The sequence below is a fragment of the Myotis yumanensis genome, unplaced genomic scaffold (genome assembly GCF_028538775.1).
Source record: "Myotis yumanensis isolate MYYU_CA2020_CCGP unplaced genomic scaffold, mMyoYum1.0.hap1 SCAF_2, whole genome shotgun sequence".
NCBI classification, from domain to species: Eukaryota; Metazoa; Chordata; class Mammalia; order Chiroptera; family Vespertilionidae; genus Myotis; species Myotis yumanensis.
Window position 1 is genome coordinate 201,269,342 of NW_027223753.1, and position 24,013 is coordinate 201,293,354.

The 24,013-nt window shown below is 35.5% G+C and overlaps 1 protein-coding gene across 1 annotated transcript in view; it reads right to left on the bottom strand.

Annotated features, from left to right (window-relative positions):
* The window catches only part of TMPRSS15 (transmembrane serine protease 15), a 103,433-nt gene extending 90,461 nt beyond the window's left edge, over positions 1-12,972 (bottom strand). The window contains exons 1-5 of the mRNA XM_070406988.1: positions 12,729-12,972; positions 8,827-8,957; positions 8,481-8,548; positions 1,913-2,064; positions 599-643 (exon numbers count right to left, since the gene is read on the bottom strand). Coding sequence (XP_070263089.1) covers positions 599-643; positions 1,913-2,064; positions 8,481-8,548; positions 8,827-8,957; positions 12,729-12,873 — 541 coding nt within the window. The 5' untranslated portion in view covers positions 12,874-12,972. The remainder of the gene's footprint in view (positions 1-598; positions 644-1,912; positions 2,065-8,480; positions 8,549-8,826; positions 8,958-12,728) is intronic.
* Between the last annotated feature and the right edge of the window lie 11,041 nt (positions 12,973-24,013).

Consider the following 24,013-nt stretch of genomic DNA (forward strand, 5'->3'; position numbering starts at 1 on the left):
AGTGATCAATTGTAGTTAGAAAGAGGCAGTGAAGAAAATATTGGAATAGAGCAAAGTTAACATTCAAACTTACAATCTACTTTCCAAGCTGTGCAATTCATTTTGAAACCTTCTTTCCCTCATTCCTAGTGACCTCATAAATGTTGTGGTTTCATCTCTAAGACTGTATGATCAGAGCTTTATTTGGGGGTCACACACACACTTTTCACTTTAAAAATCACACATATAAATTTGATATTTGGGATGACTTCTGAAATATTCAGAAAAATTATGTCATTCATGATTTATGAGAAACAGATTTACAGAGAGGTAAAGAGACATGCTCAGCGACTCACACGCTCACTCACACTCATGCATGTATACCTATGTATATAGAGTGTAAAATATGGAATTGGAAATGCATATCCTTGGCAGATGTAACTGGGCGTTAGGAAACCTGCCTGTTATGAACTACATTATTTCTTATCAAATATCTGCTTCTTACATTTTAATATAAAGACTAAGAGTCTCAGAAACAGCTACTAAAAAAGGAATCCTTCTGTAATGTCATGGAGTTTGATGGTCACCAAGTTCATTTTTAAAATGTCATAGTACTGACCTGAAGTTGTTGCAGGGCTCAACGTAGGGAAACTCTCCAAAGATGCTATAATAAAGCAAAGTGGATTTGAAGCTTGGACGTACAAAACATTGAGTGCAGTTGGAATATTCATTCAATTAGGGTTCCTGTTTTACCTTATCTCATGTTAAATGCTGCTGTTATTATTTGATTGTGATACATTTGATAAATTCCCAGAATCTGTATATTCTCTCTGTAAAATTTGCTTATGTAAAAAGTTTGCTTTATTTTAATCATTTCATAAAATATCTATTTATCATAGTTATATAGAATATAACTTATATTTAAGGTAGCTAATGTAATATTACACACCTGATCTTGTCAGACCTAGAACCAATGGTGTTGCTCCGAAACTTATGGAAGACACCAAAATAATTTTGTACATAATATCTGCTGGGAACTAAGTCCTGTCTGAGTATACAGTGCTTTTCACGTAAAAAATAGCTATTTCTTCATTCTTTAACATGTTTAATAGTTTTAAAAATACGTGTATTTTTTTCCTTAACAAAACTATGACAACTACATAAGATCTGAAGGAAACCAAAGGATGTCTTATGGGATTGGGCCTAAGCCGGGAGTTGGACATCCATCTTGCAATCGGGAATACTGGCTCCTAACCACTCACCTGCCTGCCTGCCTGATTGCCCTTAACCACTCTGCCTGCCTGCCTGATCCCCCTAACTGCTCTCCCCTGCTGGCCTGATCACCCCTAATCACCTCTGCCTCAGCCTCACCACTGTGGCTTTGTCAGGAAGGACATCCAGAAGGTTGTCCAGAAGATGTCCAGTCAATTAGCATATTACCCTTTTATTAGTATAGATAAGTAACCAGGATGAATGAAACTTATTGACCCCTCATGTTCCTTTCACCCTTTAGGTTCTCAATTAGAGACTGGACTTGCTACCTGACCTTGTAATCTAATGTCTATGACTCAGAAACTACTGAGTGTCACTTTCTGAGGAAGGGTTTCTGGGAAATCAGGGTGTGCCAGACTAATGCCAAGAATATGATGAGACACATAAACATGTATGCATGCCAATATTTGTAGGACATTTTTTTATTTTCTTTTTTTTTGTAGAACATTTTGATATTTTATATTTTATAAACTTTTCCTCACTGATATGTTTCTTCAAATATGGTTTCTCCATATTTCACATTTCTCAGATAAATGTGTTACTTCAAGCAATAAGACATGTTCCTGAAGTCAGGGGTGATCCCATTGCTTCCTGGTATAGTGCTAGGATTTTAATTTCATAGCTTAATGATTCAAAGAAATCAAATAATGTTCACAGATACCTGTGATATCAATGCTGTTCAAGTCAATATGGAAAATGACCAGTTGGCTGGATTTATTTGCTTTGATGCCTTGAATGAGTTCTTCTTTTATATTTTTATCTGATACCCACTGGTCAAAGAAAAGGTCAAATTTGACTATAATGCTGCCATTTCTGCAAAGCAAAAAATGACACAAAAGGAAAAAGTCAGCATTTTTCGTGTGATTTGTGCTAAATTCATGTAAGATGGTTTTTAAATTCTTTACATTTATCACCTTGTTAATCCTCATTACACCTGTACAAGGTAGGCAATATCAAATATTATTTTCATTTTACAGAAGGAAGAAAAATGAATTAAAAGTCAACATGTTTTTCCAGGAACACAAACAGATACAGAATGGGAATCTGAGTTTTCTGAGTTCCACATAAGCACACAAATGTTCAGGGCAGGCTGTTTCCAGGGTCACCTGTATTAAATTAAGCCAAAGCAAGTAGTTTCATGAGATTTACTGTTTGAATGAATGGAGAGTGTAGATTTGTAATTTCTCACAGATAATTTCTTAGTAGAGAAAAGTCTAAGGTCCACTGATTTCAGAGAAAATTTTCCTGTAGAGTTTATGAAGACCTGATAGCAAGCTTTTAGCAATGAATCTGTATCCATACTTTTCTCTATTCTTAATAGAAGATATCCAAATTTGTTTTATTTTAAAGGATAGAAAAAGACATTAAGCATACCTACATTATCAGAGACTTACAGGTATTCATTCTTACTGTCAAGGGTCAGGATTACCTGGCCTACGCCATCTCAGACCATAACATCAGAGTTCAATTATACAACCCAAGTCACTTTCCTTTTTATTTTATTCTCTGTTCTGCAGCATGCAATTAAAAATTTTTATTCACTGGTTATTTGTTTACAGTTTAAAGAAACAACAGCAGCAACAACAACAACAAAAATACATTTTTGGCCCAGGAGGGATAGTCAAGAAACGTTTCTAATCCTGCCTACCTTTCTGTTTCCCTCATGCTCTACTTTCAGGATACCACCCCTTGGGACACAAACTTCAGCTGATTTTCATTTCTGTAGCCCTTGGTAAACTGGGGGTACTCAGGGTATACCTGGAGCCTTAAAAGCTAGATCAGGGGGAGCCAAATTTTGCATGTTATGTTTACTAGTTCCAAAATTTAGGCAGTTATGCTCATATCCTTGCTATATCTACAAGTTAATGATCTTCTTGAAGGATTTTGTCATCTCCAGAAGAGTTCTTTATCCATCTGTCCATATAGCTATCTTGGTAGAACTTAGAATAGGTGTTGTTGTTTTCTCCCTACATGATTATACGCAGAATCAAAAGGTTCCTGCAAAATCATGGTAGATCAGCATCTGATCTTGGTAGCATATTCCTTCTTAATGTCTGTGCTACTATTTAGATTCACAGTTTAGCAGAAGTGATTCCTTTCTATGTAGTTGGTTTTTCATCTTTGAAGTAAACAGGATACTCTGATACAATAATTACACATTTCACCTCTATTGAATAATTTAAAAATCTTACAATGCTTAACTTTCCAATTATTTGCTTAAATCATAGTAACCAAATCTTGCAAGTGACAAGGCTCCTTAGTAACTATTTAGTTTAGGGTTCCTCAAACTTACCCATATGTGAAATATGTTTATATTTTATAACTTCCATACTTTCAAGAGAGAGAATCTTTCCGCTTCTCTCTTCCTCCCTGTCTCCAGCCCCTTCCCTCCTTGCCTTCTCCTTCTTCTTTTGTCTCTTTAACATCCTCACCCCTTAAATAATGAAATGGACATGATTAAATATGATTAAAATAAAGTGAGAGTGAACAAATTCATTAATTTCTGTGCCTTCAATTCCATGTCTCTTTCTCCTTGGTTACACAGTTGTTTTAATTTTGACTGAATCTGAGGTTTCTCTTTATATAATTTCCATGTGTTTAATTTGACTGAACACTTTCTTTTATTTTTTTAAGGCAATAGGAGAGGGAAGATATTTTTGGTAGAGAAAGTACAAATATGGAAGTTTTCTTCACTGACTTGAAAGTAACTGGATTAGTTCATCCTCAGGCATAAAACACCTTTTATAAAAGATGTGTTTTCTTACTTGTGAATTATACATTGCACTTAATAATTTATGCTTTGCAAGGACAGGAGTTACAGATCCTATGTCCACATATAGTTGTATTCTTTAACATTTGTTTTCTTATTCAATGGAAATGTTGAGATAAGAGAGGTATACGTATAGGAGAAATAGGAAAACCATAATAAACATTTGTGTTTGACCCAATAGAACACTAAGATGTTATTTTAGTAGTTTAGTAATGATCTGTATAGCACCACTCTGAAATTGATTTTACTTACTATGGTAAATGAGAATTCTTCCTTTAGGAATATAAAAAAGAAACAATGGCCGTCTTCACTTCAAAGTACTTGTTCCAGTAAAATATCTGAGGTTTTTTTTTTTTTGTAAAAGCAGATAAATCCTATCATTGTACAGAGAGCCTGTGTGCTATAAATCAAAATGTTTCTTATCTCTTATTTTCCTTAATGATATTGATAACCTCTGGGGTTGCTGAGTAAACAAAAGTCTTTTCTTTGCTAACTTTGTGAGTCATCTGTGCTCAAAGGGCAGAGTAAGCTTCCTACTGCCACGAGGGTAAACAGCGCTTCATTAAAAGAACCCGCTGCTAAATGCTCTCTGAGTCAAAGCACTTCCCACACAGCAGAATAACAGAAAGTGTTCCCACAGGGGGGCCAACCATTTGCTTGACCTGTGAGTGGCACCACACACACACACACGCACACACACACACACACACACACACTCATGTGGTGAGAGTTTAATTAAAAATTAGCAACAAAAAAGGAAATAGGTATTTTAAAGGATTTTTAGATGCATTTTTCACAGTGAGTGTGGATATTGTTGGACCTCACTTATTGGTTTCTTGATTTTATCAATTGGAGTTTTAAATTCAAATAATTTATAAAGCTAATTAGGAATCAGCTACTTTTCCTGTGAGTGAAATATGCCGTTTTTTATGTGAGTTATTCCAAGTAAACTTACATGTTTGCGTGTTTGCTTTTACTTTCTTCCCTGCTTCTGAATTTCTTTCCCTATCTTTCTCAGGCTCCCAAAGTACTGACCTGCAATTTATCTTACAGACATTTGCATAAAATGTCTTTGCATCTTTTAAAAGTCATTCATATACAACTCAGAGAGGTATTTCTACATGGACGAAGTATATTATTTGAGAATCATTACAAAATGTGTATCAGGGTTTAGGGACTATATTGGTCTCCTAGGTAGCTGTAAAGAAAGAGAAAAAAAAATCCTCAGCTGAAACAATGTAGTATCAAATATAGTGCCTTTAGCATTCAGAGAAATAAAAATTACTTATTAAATATTAAAGAAAAGGCTGGGGTTTTGATAACCCACCAGGCCTATATATAAAAGTCTATACTCAGCAAATGTTCTCAATCTAGTAAAAACAAAGTTACCCAGCACATTATAACATGTTAAATGAAAAGTCCCATTCAGAGAACTATCCCAGTGAGCTCTGTGATGGATGTCATGCTCTGCATGGATTTCACTGGGCAGAACCCAGGGGAGGAGAGGCCAGTGCCGGAGACACCTCTCCCCCAGGAGCATTCACACTTGAGAAGTAAGTCTGAGTTGGTGGTTTAATGCAGATCTCCACACTCAATCCTCTACAAAACTGGAAAAGAGAAATTAATTCCACTCACTTCAAAGTAGGCCAATAGCTTCAAGTTTTAAAAAAATCTTGCATGCATGCTTTTACCCTCACAGAATAAATATTGAATAAATATTAAGAAAAAAATAGCACTTTGAGGAAGAGAAGTTCACCTTTCCTGAGAGTCCACATGTCTCCTCTTAGCTTTGACAGGGGGCCAATAAAAGAGGCTGATATCAGCGATAATAAGCCTGGCAAACAGGAGCAGAAGCCTTGGATTGCAGATAGGAACGGAGACAGTAGGTGGGGATAGGGCTGGCTGGCTACTGCATTGAGATGTCGTGGATATACAATGAGAACTAGTTTAGAATTATTTTTTCATTAGAATTCTATTCTAACAGAAAGTTAAAGCCAAAGTAAGAGTATAGTATACTGATTTTTATATCTATAAAACACGGGTCAAAGGAAAACATGTGACACCTAACCTAGGACTCAATATATCAAAACCAGGTGTTAAAGAAACGGCTCATTCATTTGCTAGGACTTTATAGGACCCATACTCTGAGCCAGACGTTAACTAGATTCTGAAAATGCAGATGTCAAAGACACATTCTATGCCCTGAGGGAGCTCACAGTCTAGTAAGATGACAGGCAAACTGACAATTGCATTACAGTATGAGGATTGTTACTTTATCTGTAGGTATGAGGTGCTAACTACGACTAGATTGGCAGGTGGGCATCCCCTGAGGAGGCAACATGGACTGGTTCTTTTATTTTTAAAATATATTTTATTGATTTTTTACAGAGAGGAAGGGAGAGGGATAGAGAGTTAGAAACATCGATGAGAGAGACATCAATCAGCTGCCTCCTGCACACCCCGTACTGGGGATGTGCCCACAACCAAGGTACATGCCCTTGACCGGAATCGAACCTGGGACCCTTCAGTCCGCAGGCCGACACTCTATCCACTGAGCCAAATCGGTCAGGGCTGGACTGGTTCTTAATGGCATGTAAGGATGAATCCTAAGGATAATGCAATAGATAATAAGGAAGAGAAGAGGTCCAGGCAGTGAAGAAGGAAGCAGGATGCTTTTGAGGGTGTACAGGTAATATGGCAGGACTGGTGCTAAAACCCCTTGTGGCGGGGCGGTGGGTGGGAGGGTGGGGGGGGGGGGAGGGGAGCAGAAGGAGAAATAGAAGGCGAGAGTGAGTTTCTGAGGCCAAACACGAGAGAGTACCTAATTTTAGTATAACAACTCTGGAAATAGTCTCCAGGTATTTGAAAGACTGAGATATGAAAATAGAGATACATTTATCCTATAAAATATTAATAACTACCACAAGGATCAGTGGGTGAGAGCCAAGGAAATAAAGACTTCATTGAGAATATGAAATAATTTTCTAGCAACTGAAGTTATAAAGAAAAAATAAAACAGTAATAGTAATGATGTTCACAGTGACCTTGGAAATGGATTCCTAATTATTTCAGATATCTTTACATGAGGGAACCGCTTTAAACAGGGTGAATCTCTTTATTTTGTTGGATGAGGGTGAACTTCCTTCTGAGGCTGTGGGTATTCCAGGCCAAAGCAGGCAAGCAAATGCTAGAGCCTGTCCTTTAAAATCTTTCTTTCTCCTGCATGCCTACGACACACACTACAGGGATGGGCAAAAGGAGGGTTACGGTTACATTGTAACATTCTTTTGAGTTAATAAAACTATTGTTATAATCATAACCTGCATGTCTCTTTCCATACAAACCACTATAAACCCGCTTTTGCCCACCTCTGTTTACATAGCTGCCTAGTAACATTAGTCAGCACATTATAATGATGCACATGTATTAAATGACACGTGAATAAAAGTAAAATGAGTGGCTATTAACATTTTATAGGCAGTGACTTTGAGTTGTCATGAAAACGTACAATGAGGCCACTGCTCTCTGGTCTGGCGTTCTCCTGTTGTGATTTCATTTGAAGTTGTAGGCTTGGAGGTTTCTCATTGACCATCTTCCCTGACTGTGGTAATTACTTTCAATTGCAGGGCACCAGCAGCCCTGAAGCTAACACTTATTTACCTCCATGTGAAAGAACATGTGAGATGGACATTTGTAACTAAGGTGTACTGCCATCGGCCCGGCTTACTTAAATGTTTAAAGGGCATAAGTCATGTTCCCCGAGGCTTATCTTGGCTTTCGTTACTTGTTTTCCTCCATTTCATTTCTGCAGAAAAGAGAAGTTTCCTCTATTTTTTTTTTTAAATGAAACTCCCTCTCTTTGACTTTTTCCCTATTCACTTAGTTTTATAGATTCTAACTGGCATCACAATTTCCTGCTGGTTCATATTCTTATTCCTCAGGCCTTTTGGTAGTTTGCAGTGAAGAAAACTCCTGATACAAGTATCCATAGAAGAATTACGTCATGATCCTATTCATCTAAGATTCATTCATGTGTTGAGCACTTACTATATTCTAGGTACAGTCTTATGTTCTCTGGGCACAACTAAACAGGTCCCTTCTCGCCTATGACTTAATGTGTAAATGAAGTGTAATAAGCAAGCTTCCTCCATCTGTTCATAGCAAATCAGATACTGTATTTGTATCTGCACACATTCACCTCAGCTCCCTCCCCGTGTCTCTGCAGATTTCACCCTCAGGAGAGAGAAACATGTTAACGTAAGATCAATTATTCAGTAATTATTATTATTTGCTACTAATATGAAAGTTTATCAATCCTCATAACAATGTTGACAGTTTAAAATATCCCCTTTTCTCCTAAAAGGAGTGACATTATTTTACAAATATTAGCAAATAGATCATTATTTTGTGATGCTGTGCTTCCTTTTCTACCAACAGAAAAATTTCGAGCTGTACTCACTCAAATCGTGAAACTCTTGAGTTTTTATATTCATTTTTCAGATTACTTGATTGAAAGATGTCATCTATCTAAAAAGAGAAAGGGTTTAAAAATATATTAAATTTAAGATTTGAACTTTTGTTTCAATATTTCCACAGTAATATTTAAGTTCTGCTTAGAACTGGATTATGAGTCATTTCCTTCTCTGTAGTGATGAGGCTCATACATTTAAGCATCGTAGGCATATTACATTTATTTACTAATTTTTTTTCAAAGCAAGAAAGCAGGATCTATGTATCTTTTGGCAAGTAGTTAGTGAAACTATGTTATGAAATTTTAAACCAGCTGAAGAGAGACAGTCTCCTACCATTTGCTGAAGGTCAAAAGCAAGAACTTTGAAATCCGCTGAGAGTTTGTCTTGCAAATTAGGATTATATGTAGCTCCTGATGTTATTTTCAGGGTCCCTCTGGCTTCATAACTGTTTCCAAATACTGCATCTAAATAAATCAATAAGAAATAAAACACTTAACACGTGAATTATAAGAGAATATGCATATCTTAGTTAAGACATAAAGTTCTTGCTTGATGTGTTTGTGATATAGTTTTTCTGGTTTACTTTGCAGCCTTCATGTTTCACAATCAGCTCCTTTTTACCCTCCTATCTGGTTGTTTTAAAAGATTAAATATTAAACTTCTTGTCTGCCCTATTTATTTATTTTTTTTTGTGTGTTCTTTGAAGCCTAACCCATACTCCATGCTTCCAAGCTTTTTTTTTTTTTTTTTTTTTTTTTTTTTTTTTTTTTTTTTTTTTTTGCTATTGAGATTCCTGTTGGAAAATACAGGGATGATCAACTTCCACCAATTATGATACGGATTCAGGGAGACATGGTGAGAACTGGACCATTAAAAGTTTTGTAGTTGCTTTCAGTTATTTCTTGAACACCTAGCATCCAGGGTCGCTGCTGGCTTCAGCTTGAGGACTGCTGTGCATATTTCTGTGTGAGCTACTTTGAAACATAGCTTTGAAGCTCCTTCTTTCATTCTAATAATTACACAATGGGCATGTGTGACCTTTTGCCATTAAATGGTGAATGTTGTTATTAGGGAAGTTATTGCGAAAGCTGCAGAAAAGATATTATCTCAATATTTAAATGTGTAAGGAATTAAAGCTAACAAATTGAATATAAACATGGGTACTAAAATGTACCATTAAGACCTGCATTACTGGCCAATAGACACATGTAACGACGCTGAAGGTCATAAATCATCCGAGAGATGCAAATAAAAACGAAAATGAGGTACCATCTCACACCTGTCAGAATGGCTATCGTCAATAAATCAACAAACAACAAGTGTTGGCGAGGACGTGGAGAAAAGGGAACCCTCATACACTGTTGGTGGGAATGCAGACTGGTGTAGCCACTGTGGAGAACAACATGGAGATTCCTCAAAAAATTAAAAATGAGGCTACCTTTTTACCTAGTGATTCCACTTCTGGGAATATAGCCTCAGAATCCCAAAACACCAATCAGAAAGAACATAATCATCCCTATGTTTATAGCAGTATTGTTTATAATAACCGGGATCTGGAAACAGCCCAAGTGCCCATCAGCAGATGAGTGGATAAAAAAGCTGTAGTACATTTGCACGGCGGAATACTATGTGGATACAAAATTGAAGGAATGCTTAACCTTTATGACAGCATGGATCAACCATAGTGTAGTATGCTAAGTAACATAAGCCAGTCATAAGAAGACAAATATCATATGATCTCACTAACATGTGAAATCTAATGAACAAAATAAACTGATGAAGAAAATGGAACCAAAAACATGGATACATGAAGCATACTGGCTGGTGCCTGAGAGGAGGGGTTTGGGGATGACTGGATAAAGAAGGTGAAGAGATTAGCTAAAGAACTTATATGCATATCCCATGGACAAGGGCAATAGTGTGGGGAAGGCCAAGGGAGGGGGAGGTGCGGGAAGGTGGATGTGGGCAAAGGGGGCAAAAGGTGGACACGTACAATAATGTCAACATTAAAAATGTTTAATTAAAAGTGTCCTGTGTATGCCTTTATCAGAATACTTCCTTTGCTATATATTCATGTTTAAAATGAATCATTTCAATTAAAACTTGCACAACAATGACTATACATGTAATAACAATGATACATAATTCTCACATTGATCTGGTATGACAAGATGTTATTTCTTCATTTCCCCATGAGAAATCTGGAGCTTAGATTCACTAAGAAAAATTCCCAGACCAATAGAGGTCATAAGTGACAGATATGGAATTGGGGCACAGAATTGGATGACTCTAGAAGCCAGAATCTATCATATATTTACCACAAATTTCCCAGTTCAGAAGAAACATTAGAAATAATATTTCAAACAGTAAATGTACATTGAGTTTAAAGAGTTATAATTGCATAAATGATGTAACACATTATTTATACTACTTTGTTTTTTTAATACTCAAAATTACATTTGGATTTGCATGCTTAAATGTGAAAGACAAGGAAAAACTGAGACAAGAAAAGACAAGGAAAATAAGTCATGAATCAGAGACTGAGGAAGCATGATCATTAAATCTTATGTAGGAGTCTGCACTGGATCCTCAAGAGATAAAGGACATTAATGAAAAAAAAACCTATGGAATATAAATGAAATGTGCAGTTCGGTTAATAATTGTACCAATGTTAATTTCTTGGCCATGATAATTGTGCTATGTATGCTAGTATACAAGATAATGACTTTAGGGGAAGCTGAGCAATGGTTATATAAACTCAACCATTTCACAATCTTTTTGTAACTCTAAAATGATCTCCAATAAAAAGCAAAACAATGTATATTGAAAGTAGTATGTCTAATGTCTTCTTGTGCTTTACTATAGAATAACTCGAATCCTTTTATGCAAGTTGTTCACTATTAAATCATGTTTATATTTATAAATATTTATTTTCTATTTTACTTGTAATATAACTTACTTTTGCTTCTTTATTGAGATCTAAGAGTCCAGTGGATTTCCAAATGATGATACTAGTATATACCTGAAGTTATTCACAGTGTTTAAGTAAGACCAAAGTAGCTGCTTTTCTATAAGTCTAAGAGAACTTCTATAATTTATTTAATTGTTCATATAATCATATAAAATATTCATAAGACCTCTTTCACTTTAAAAAATTCCTCATATATGACTATAGTATTTAAATAAATGAGGGATTATATTGGAATTATTTTGTAAAACTACAAATTATATTTATAAAATTCTTATTTAAACTTATCTACTAGAGGAAAAAAGCTACTCAAAGACTGAGAATTTTCTTAGTAAAAACAAAATCACTCATATGAAAAGGTTTTACCTTTGTGAGTTTTCAAAAAGAATTAATATAATCATATTTACAGTAATTCATAATTTAAAAACTATAAAAATTTTCTCAGAAAAAAATGAATCCAATACTCAAGTTGTTGCTGTGCTGTCACTATTTTAGAGTTTACTGTATAAATGAGTAAATAGTATATAAGAGCATAACTTCCATTGTTGGATTGTCTAGTTTGGAATCTTTCACTACCCAGTAATGATGCAAATTTAATCAAGTTACCTAAATTCTCTGTCTCTGATTCATCACCTATAATATGAAGGTAACTTGTAGGTTTGTTGTAATGACAGAATACATTTGGAGATCCTTGAAAAGTTGTTGGTGTATATAATTTCACTCTAAATAATAGTTACCACTTCTTATTTTTTTTCCTGTTTATCACAGTTTGCTACTCAGGCAGCTTCAGAACTTTATAATTCTACATTTACATCCACATTTCCTTATATGATTGCAATGAAAATTGTTAGCCTAAAAAGGGAATGAATATATCATTCTCTAGAAATAAATAGTACTTTTCTTTAACTATTTATCAATTTGTATAGTCAACAACACTTTATATGTTTGTGATTGAAATCCTATCAGAATTAACCCACAGGCTATAAAACCTACTTTGTTATATGTTGAAACTGAGAAACATACTTAACATTTTTTTTTATTTAAAAAATTTAGTTTCATGTTTGAATTCTGAAGTAAGTTTTTAATTAAAGACCAGCTAATTTTTCTAATATTCTATGAAGTGAACTACAGCAAAGCATCTGGATACCAAATAAGTATCTTGTCATGAAAGACTCAGCAATGAATACACGGTCCTGCCAGGATAACACCATTAAAGTGGGTACATTCCTCTGAGAGTGCCTTCAGTAGCCAGCTCCCCGGGACTCACCTTTTTCTGATTCCTTAATTGCCAGCCAGGACACTGCAATTAACCCAGCACAGAGAACCAGCAAAATGGCAAAGAGCACTGCAAACATGACTTCATAGGCGCTGAGAGGATGATGCCTGGAAGGTGCGCTTCTCTTGGACACCATTTTTGGCTTTTGAAGAAATGCTCCTCTAAACACTGTGAGAGAATATAAAAACCTGCACCCACTGAAGAGGAAAATCTACGTTTTCAAAGAAGATTTGGAAAGCACTAGTCTCACTAGTCAGTGTAAAGGCCTTAGTGCGTGCCCAAAGGGCAACATTATGTCTCTATACATTAAGCAGATTTAAAAGGGAAGTTAATCTTTAAGAAGATATAAATGAGCAAAGAGATACCTAGAGTTGTAAATGTTAATCATCTGCACAGGCCATTTGTTGAGATGAATGACAGTAAATGCATGTTGTAAACAAAAGTGACACTTCGTCATTTTGAAAACCATTAGGAAAAATATAATATTCATGCTGGACAAATTAGTCAGTAGGCACATGCATTTGACATTTGTAGAGAGTTCCTAACAGATCAACATTCCATGCTCTGACTCATTGTTAAGGCATTTCTCCTGTTCAGTGTAGGTGTAGACACTCTAAAGATAACTTTTATGCACAGGTATATATAAAGCCTAACATACATATTAATATTTACATTTGTGTGTGCATTTCTCATTGAAACAATCACAAATTTTGCATTCTCCATTTTATCACCCTAGTGAAGTTATGCAATGTAAAGCAGTATTGATTTAATGTAAAGGAAAGTCCACAAGGCATCAAATGGCAACTCTTTATGGCTTCGTGCAGTTATCCACCAATGAGAGTCGCTGCTGCCAGAAGAATCAAGCATTTGCTTCTATTTTAAGAAAGTGTCCTGTGTAGGGAATGTATTGCTCATTTGCCCTGGACTTTATCTCAGTAAACATGCCAATTAGAACAAGAGAACAGGTTATGATAATTGCATTCATAACTATAGACCTAGGGAATATCAAGACTGTTTTCTGACAAGTTACATCCAGCTTATCGTTGGAACTACCACTCCTTGACTAACAATGAGTCTAGAATTAAAAAACAAATACAGGGTGGGGAAAAAGTAGGTTTACAGTTGTTCGTATGGAAAACAATAAAATAATAAGAATAAACTTTACTTTTGCCCCCCCAACTACCCTTCCCATAAATAAAATCAAACCTAAGGTGAAGTAATCCCATTTGCCTTTTGCTCTGGTAAGTAAAAGTGGCCAGGGGTAATGAAGTCCCAGATCACAGGTCCTTAATACCCTAAAATTGTGCCATATGACAATGGGCTAAAATGAGCAATAACTATCTTTCTTTCTTCTTTACCATTGAAAGAAGAGACTGGAGCATTGCAGTCTAAAATCCCCACTCATAGAAAGCAGAATATAAATTTAAAAAATGTATGTCATGGGATATATGTGTATATATATATATATTTAACCAAGTTAATGCTAATTGTATTCTTGTAGGCACTTTAAAATATACATGAAGTGAGAGCTACCACTGGTGGAAAGGGGAGGGGCTCATTTTACTTCTACACTGATGATAGGCCATCTATAATTGGACCCTGGACAGTGACCCTTGAATCTGGGAAGCCGAAAAGATGGAAATGCCATTACTGTTTTCTTCTTTATAGCTGATGCAGTTGCAATGACTCTTCGGGAAATCAAGAGTAATTTTATAAAAACTTTTATTATATTTCTTTTGAATATTTATGAGGGAAGGAGAAGATAGCAAAATGAGTTTACATGTTCCACTCCAAGTACAGGGTAATAATATATTAAATATAAGCTTGAAAACCAAAAATTATACAGTTAGGCTCAGAAATAAAATCAGCATAAATTCTCCTCAAATTATTTGTTTTGAGTGTACTTCATACATTCAAATAAATGAGTGGAAGAATACATTTCTTAAAAAAAAATGCAACAAGTATGAAAGACCTACCAAAAGCAAACAAACTGGTTATTGTGAAAAAGGACAAATCATATGTCTTAAAAATTTTTTAAGTTATTAAAATAAAACAGAACTTGCCCTATCAGATTAAAAAAACCCATTGCAGAGTTATAATAAAGAGGATGTGATTGTGGCCAAGGAGTAGAAAAATATCTGTGGAATAGATTAAAGAGTCCACAGACAATATGATTGAATAAGGAAACTTCATGTATCAATATGACAGTGTTACTTATAATTGGTGAAGAAAGGATGACTATGCAATAAATAATTCAGGTTGCTTGGTTATCCTTCTCATGATAGATAAAATTATATCCTTATCTCACATGCTAAAGACAAATAAATTTCAGGTGGGTTAAGTTACATAAAACGTACAGAAAAATTTAAAGAAAATCTAAGAAGATGTCTTTCTAATGATGGGATACGGAAGGAGTTTGTTTTTTGAAATTAAAAGAGAAAAGGACAAGTCAGGAAGGAGAATATTAAGAATTCTTACTAATTAACACATAAAAGACAAACTTCAGGCAATTAATGAAAACATAAATCAAACACTCCCCCCAAAGAAACAAAATGAACTCACAAATGTCTATAGGTATTCAAATTTAGTAAATGATTTGGTAGTAATTATGGAATTCCAGTGAAAATAAAATATTGCCTTCAAACATACTCCCGAAAAACCAAGAAAATCTATATTGCTTATTAAGGATACTTTTGGATATTCTACAAGTGACTTTTCTCTCTGAAATTGTGTCCGAAGGCCCAAATGCATTACTAAGTCAATTCACACTAAGCTTACTCCTGTGCTTTATGGTTTAAATATGACAGACCCTTACAAAATATACATTTGCTTATCTTCAAGGCTGGTATATTTCTTTGCTTTGACTTCCTATATAATTTTGCATACTATTATAATATCTAATAGGTAAACCTCTTTATATTTTAGTTGTTGCTAGAAGATGGTAATCTTCCTTTGTACAAAGTCTGAAGATTGTTCGATAAATATCTTATTGGGTAAAGAAAAGGTAGGGTAGGCCTTTAAACATTATTAACTATCTTTGTTAGTGAGGACCTTTAAGTATTATCATCTGAGATTTGTTTACTGGATATTGTATGTTATTGTTTTGTCACTGAGGAAAATTTGGCTGGATATAAAAATTTGGTGCCATATTGTCTTTCCCCAAGAATCTAGTAGATATTCTTCTGCTGTTCTCTGGCATTGAGTATTGAATTAGTTCTCTTTATGAGTGTACCATTCATCTTTTGATTTCATGTGTATCATCATCAACCAGTTTATTTTTTGAGGAGGTTATTTTTAGAAGGGCTGATAGAGTTTATTCATAAGTGAGAAATATTCCTCTTTCATTTACACTTGAATGATACTCTTATGGGGATTATATTCATGGGCAAATGACTTTTTAAAATTCTATAGGTATTTTTAAAATACTGCTTGTTATTTTTTGACACAGAACATAATTGTGGAAATGTCTACAGCTAACTAACCCTATATCTTGTATGTGACATGTTTTATGTCTGCTTGAATACCTAGATAATTCTTTTTTTCATACTTGAGCATCAATAGAAAATAAGTTGGCATTGATTATTCTGAACTGAGTTTTCTTGAAATGTGGTGTACCTTTTATATTTTTCACTTTATCTAAAAATTATTTCTTTATTAAAGTTCTGAATTTTATTGTTCAAGTAGAGGCCCAATGCACAGAATTCATGCCAGAGTAGGTTTTCCTTCCTCCAGCTGCTGGCACTGGCTTCCCTCTGGCACGTGGGACCTGACTTCGTCCGGAAGGATGTCTAGTCTAATTATCATATTATGCTTTTATTATTATAGATTTACTAGATATCTTATTGGGGTTGAGGTCCAATCTTCTTTATGTTGGATTCTCTTAGTAATTTCTTTATATCTATACTTTTCATCTAATTGTCACAATGTCTGTAACTACTTCATACATTTTAATTATATGCAATGTTCGACTCTGCTTTTTTTTCTCTGCTGCTTCTAATATATTATTTGTATAATGCTGCTGATTAAGATTGCAATTGATTCTTTTAATGATAATAATTTTGTTTTAATCTAATTCTACTTTATTATTTAATTATTGAATTCTTATTGTCCTGAACTCATTTTCTTATTAACATATTTCATTACAAATAGTAAGGTAGAAATTTTTCCTTTGGTTAAATTTGCTTCTAGAATCAAAATTTTTGGCAGCATTTTATACAGTACTAGAGGCTCAGTGGATGAATTCCTGCATGGGTGGTGTCCAGCGGCCTGTCCCAATCAAGGCCAATTGGGCTGGGCTGGCTGGGGGGAGGGGCTGCAGGTGGTTGGCCAGCCGTCCCGCTCCTTGTCAAACTCCTGGTTGAACTCCCAGTCGAACTCCTGGTCGAGGGGACAATTTGCATATTAGCCTTTTATTATATAGGATTATTTTTCTTCTTTCTTCCCTTTCTTCATTGCTTCTGTCCTTCTGAGGTATATTTACATGGCTTCCGTGCTATTTCTTTTCTCTGGTTCATGCTTCACTTAGAGAAACTGATTAGCTTTCCTGTGTTTTTTTCCATAGAGCTGGTAAATTCTCCTTGCATTCATATAAGCTACCGTTTGAGAAATGCATACTAATGCTTTTTCTTTTTCATTCTCTGTAATCTGAGGGGTTAGGGGGAGGTGGTGAGGGAGGAGGACAAACTCATGTGAGGCTATACCCAATCTTTGTATGATGGTTCATATTCCTTTCTCTCTCCTGCAATTTTGTTAAACACCTTTTCAATGCACTAATATTCTGTTTGTGAATGTGTGTGGGATGCCACCTTGATGCACATTCTTCCCTACAATTTGATGAGTAACATTGAGAAAATCACAAGTCCCTTTGGCTTCTTCTCATTCCTATTGAGATCTCCTAGCAAGCACTACCCATTAGGGGTTGCTAGACCTGATATTTGCTCAGGCTGCCTACTCACCAATTGGACCTACTTTTCTAAAAATTGCAAGGCACTAATGAAAATTAGAACCTGTTTGAGTTCTTCTCAGCACACTGAGGGGGAAGAGAGAGTTTGTAGGCGAATGACAGAAAAAGAGCCATTACGAGTCTCTTAATATTCTTGTATTGGACAAAGTTTGTGCCATGAACTTTGTTTTTATTGTTGTTCTGTTTTGTTTTGCTTGTGCTTTTATTTTTCCTGCTGGTGAATTTTTGACCACCTTATAACTAATTTATAAGTCACTTAATTAAATGATTCTAGAGAATGATGCTTTATACTTCATCTTCAATTTAGACTTTTCCCCAAAATCCATCCAATATAATTGATGACCTAAAGACCACATCAATTTTATTAAACTAAAACTCTACCTGAAAATTAACTTACATGTCTTATTACAGCGTCCTGGCTCTGAAAATGTCTGAGTGAACAATATAAATTAATTTATGTACAAATATTTCCAGCTGTTTCAAAAGTTCAGAGATAGCTGCAGTGAAACCAATGAATCACTGAGGTAGCAATTAATAAAAGTTTATTGTGCATACACCAGAAAGACAGCTTGCAAACTGGGAGCACTCAAACCAAAACGGAGAAGGCTCAGGGGTATGTTTTGATAAAACAGTATGTATAAGAAGAAAGCAGTGACTTTACTCTTCACAGTGATTGGTTGTAATATTAGACTTTTCAGTGCTTACCTCATATTGAACTTGGGAAACAGTTCAAGTTTTGCTGATACTTCCAGAAGCATAAGCAAGAAATGACCCAGGTCAAGTTAGTCTTGCAAAATAAGCTAAATTAAGTTTTGTTTATCACTACTGATTAGTCTGTGCAGGGAATTTTCAAGGTTGATGTGCATTTGTTTTTTTAATTTTTTAAAAAATATATTTTATTGATTTTTTACAGAGAGGAAGGGAGAGGGATAAAGAGTTAGAAACATCAATGAGAGAGATACATCGATCAGCTGCCTCCTGCACACCCCCTACTGGAGATGTGCCTGCAACCAAGGTATATGCCCTTGACCAGAATCGAACCTGGGACGCTTCAGTCCGCAGGCCAACACTCTATCCAGTGAGCCAAACTGGTCAGGGCTGTGTTTTTTTAATTTTAACAGCTGAATACTATTTTGCAGAAGGATGCATAAAAACAAAATGAACAGATTAAGAATCCTTTGGATTAATAGTCATCTCTTGCATTGTCTAACAAGTGTTGGGTTCCTCTACTACTTTTAGGTTCATAATAAAGAAAGCCGTATATAATGCCTCGTAGTGGAATATTCTGTTTGAAATTAATTGCAAAACTGCACTCCTTGAATTGCTAAAAATGTATTTGCCATGCCGAGAATGTGGTAAACTATTGTGGAAAAAGCACTAGACAAGTAGACCCTAGACTCTAGGACCTAGAGCCTCCTTTACATATAGACATTGTCCCTTCCTTGACAACCATGGACAGTTCACTCAAACTCTTTTTGAGTTTCAGTTTTCTCAGCTGGAGAATGAAGTTAATTGATCTTCAAATGGCTTTCATTTCTAAAATTTTCTGACTTTATGATTTCCATGGTCCCTTCCAAAGGAAAGCATATGATTTATGTCTCTTCACATTAAAAAGTCTTTCTTCCCCAGATCTCTCTCAGATATTCACCTAAACAATCGCCCATGTGAGACCATGTCTTTCAAGACATTTTCTTAAGATCTTTTCCTTCATGTCTGTGACTGACCTTTCATTCTCATGGAGGCTTCTCTTTATCCTTCCTTTGTCTGAGACAGTAAAGCCATATTTACTCTTCCAGGGCAAATGCAAATGCTGCCTCCTAGCTCCTCTTCCTTTGTTCCCACCCCACGGGTGGCTTCTTACCTGGCCACATGAAAGTCACTCTCACCAAACCTATCTCCCTAATCTACTTTTGTCTGTAAAGTGGATTATGAAGCTTCTGGATAAAAGGCATTATACCAGAACATGCTGAACTACATAACACTTAACCATTTCGGAGGAGAAATCTCTATTCATGGTGGTATTCAAAAATGGACCTGCATCTCAGGAAAGAAAAATGGACGAGGCTAGGAGAGATTGGTTTTTCCTAGTGGGGGGTTACCACCCTTTTTATAGCATCTTAGTTGGTTATTAGGGAGCTTTGAAAAAATATCAGCATGTTCCTCCCTATCAGTTGTTAGTTTAGGTCATTTTCAAAGAAACCCCCCGTGTATAGTGTATACAGGATTCTAACCAACAAGATTTTATATTGTTGTCCTAGCCACCTCTATAGCGCAGGCAGGACTTATCTTCTCACCATGTTACTTTTTAACTTTAATCATCCTAGTGCCTGGGGGCCAAAAGATTTTTTTTTTATATTGAATGAAAGGCTGACTACTTGTCAAATTTTCCCAGTGCTCCTTTGTCTAATTGCCCTGCCATCATCACTAAAGTATTGTCTCTAGTGTGGCTTTTTCCATAGAACAAGTTCTCCACATCAGCATGCTTAAGTTTTTACTGTCTTATCATAAAGAGAGTTCCAGAAAGCTCATGCTTCACCCCACCCCCAACTGAAAGAATAAAGATAAGACCCAATTAAAAGACCACAGAGTTAGGAAACTGAAATTTCCTGGGCTGGTCTGGGCCTCAAAATTTCCAAGTTAAAACTTGCTCTTGGTTTTGATGACTATGTCTCTTTAAACACCACCCAAATAAACCTATCGTATATTATTTTTTCTAGGTAAATGCATGGCTTCTTTATATGGCTCTTGTCTACTTCTTCCTTATTACTAAAAGTGTCAGTTCCTATGTGAAAGTGGTCTGGTCTGTAGTGTGCTTTTGGTTAAATAATGTTGTACTATAGCCAGAATTGTGAGTTTAATGAATGCTTCAAGTAATGCTGCCGTGATGGCTAAAAGTGGGGAATAAAGATTCAAAATGAAGTAACAGTAACCAAAAATGTAACTTTATTGTTAAGTCATTGTTTAAGGACCATAGAATCAATGAGAGAGGCATGCGCTTGGTGAAAAATCGGTTAGACAGACATAAGGAATTAAACAGGATAATAACATGTTATGTGGAATTCCTTACATTAGATCCTTGGAGAGACTGTGTAAAAATAGGCAAACTTTTAAAAAATATATATTTCCTTATTGATTTCAGAGAGGAAGGAAGAAGGAGAGAGAGATAGAAACATTAATGATGAGAAAGAATCGTTGATTGGCTGCCTCCTGCACACCCCTTACTGGATCAAGCCTGCAGCCCAGATATGTGCCCTTGGCCAAAATCGAACCTGGGACCCTTCAGTCCGCAGGCCGATGCTCTATCCACTGAACCAAACAGGCTAGGGCAATAAGCAAACTTTTATGTGAACATAATTGTGGTGACCATTCTCCCTTCCTCCTCATGGTGATGGGAGGCCCTGAGTGTTACCCTGTGGGCAGCAGCGACAGCCCATGGTTGTCAGGCTTTTCTTCAGTTTGGTGCCCATATGATTGGGATCCTGGACAATGGGGAGTGGAGAAAAAGATCTGTGCAACCTCTGGGTCATCTCTGTAAGGAAGCTTGCTGGAATGTTCTGCTTTTCTTCTGAAGGCTGTAAAATGAGGAAAAGCTACTTAGCAGGTATTTGTTGTGAATGGCAGAGCCAAGCCACATGCCCTGGCTTTTCATATCTGCACTATTACGTGAGACTAAAGCAAACATCCGTTTTATTTAATCAGCTTACTACTCCTCTCACTTTTGCAATAGTCTCCCCTTATCCTTGGTTTCTCTTACCCATGGTCACCACTGTCCAAAAATATGACATGAAAACTTCCAGAAATAAACAATTTATGTTTTCAATTCCGTGCTATTCTGAGAAGTGTGATATCTCGTGACTTCCTGCTTCGTCCTTCCCAGGACATGAATCACCCTTTGTCCGGAATATCCGTGCTGTAGGCCCACCAATTAGACACTTACTAGCCGTCTCAGTTATCAGATGAACTGTTGCCCTAGAGCAGTACTTGTGTGGAAACCACCTTTATTTTACCCAATAATGGTCTTAAAGCCATGAACATAACTTTTATTATAGTAGATTATTATAATTGTTCTAGTTTATTATTATTTGTTTTGTTAATATCTTACTGTGCCTAATTTATTAATTAAATTTTATCATAGATCTGTATATATAGGAGAAAACATACCACATATAGTTTCTGTACAATCTATGACTTGAGACTTCCACTAGGAGGTCTTGGGACCATACCACTTATGGATGAAAGTGGAGGGGGGGATGGATATTGTATTGAAAAACAGTAACTATGAGTTGTGATAAAGAAAATTTAAATCTGATTAATGGTGCATTTTAAAACATTTTAAAAAGAATTTCTTTAGAAAGTGCTACTTGTTTATTCGAGAGTAATAATTCTTTAATGACAATATTTTAATGACACTTTCTTTTCTGTAATTATTCCAGTGTAAGAATGTATTAGTTCTAAATTTAAGAGACTGCCACAAGAATATTAAAAGACCCATGTAAGATTTTTCTTTGTTTCTTTACAAATTTTTCCTAATTTTTTATTATTAAAAAGTATTTATAGCCCATTTTAATCTTTAATTTTCCACAATATTCTAGATTAAAATTAAAATCATCTTAAATATCATTTGGACAGTGGAACTAGGTGGCCGTATTACTAATAAAGGCATTTGCTTGGCGAGCCCGATGTGGCAGCTCCTGGTTGGCAGTGGTCTCTGAAAGACATTGTCTCACTGTGATTCATCTCTATCATTAATAACATGGAGATAATATTGTTTAATTTGTGAAGTGCTGGTATTGAGCCAAAATGTGAAATCCTTTGATATATTCACAGGCTACTTGCAATATATGCTAAAGCATTTTAAAAATTAGTCTTCCTATTGTTTGTTTTTTACTTTAAAATATCCACGTGGCTTTGATTTCTTTCTCTCTTGTTATTGAGCATGGTAATCTCATTCATTCAAGAATATACACATGTCATGTCCTATTAAGACCTTGGAAGTACTTATCTCTGATTTTTATTTTGTTTAAGTGAGGTTATAAGACATCAGTTCTGAAGACAAAGCCTATCTACTCCTACCAGATTGATTTGAAATAAGCCATGCTACTCAGCTCTATACAGATAATGATTGATTATAAGATTAATGCCTATGTGTTGTTGTTATCGTAACAGAGTCAATATAGAACAAACGGGGATGGGAAAAAGTCATATTGATTGTAACATTTCCACCAGGTTTTACATAAAACTCCTCAAAAAGATAACTTCAAGATTTTGGACATGTAAGCCTGATCACTATTTATTTATGTTTCTGCTTCTAATTCTCTTTTACCCCTTTTTCACCAAAAACAAAACAAAACACCATGTTATTAGATATTAAATCAAAAAGTTTCTCCTTTGAGAAGGTAAGAAGGAAACAATAAGCCATTCCAACATTTTACATAAGCATAGTATTGTCTCCCTCGTATACAAAATTCAGCCAGAGCAAATAAGCAGGAGTGTTGACAGCCAGATCTCTGGAGATAAACGACAACGAGGTACCATCTCACACCTGTCAGACTGGCTATCATCAACAAATCAGCAAACGACAAGTGCTGGCGAGGATGTGGAGAAAAAGGAACCCGCGTGCACTGCTGGTGGGAATGCAGACTGGTGCAGCCACTATGGAAGACAGTATGGAGTTTCCTCAGAAAATTAAAAATGGAACTGCCATTTGACTCAGTGATCTCACTTCTAGGAATATATCCCAAGAAACTAGAAACACCAATCAGAAAGGATATATGCACCCCGGTGTTCATAGCAGCACAATTTACAATAGCTAAGATTTGGAAACAGCCTAAGTGCCTATCAGCAGATGAGTGGATAAAAAAGCTGTGCTACATCTACACAATAGAATACTACGTTGCTGTAAAAAAGAAGGAACTCCTACCATTGCAACAGCATGGATGGACCTGGAGAACATTATGCTAAGCAAAATAAGCCAGTCAGAGAAAGATAACATGATCCCACTCACTTGTGGAATATAATGAACAGCATAAACTGATGAACAAAAATAGAGCCAGAGGAATAAAATATTTTAGAATATAGTCAAAGTAATCCTGTTGTTTGCAGATTTTTAATATTTCCTACAACTTTTGTGATATTATGCTACATTAGTACAGTTTTGGGAATATTATTATATTTAAAATCAAATCTTTTTTCTTGAGATATTAATGTTTACTGCCTGTAATTTTATTATATTTAAAATAGTTTTTCTTGAAATATTAATGTTTATTGCATGTAAATGGCTAATTATTTTGTATCTATAATCTGGTAACAGATT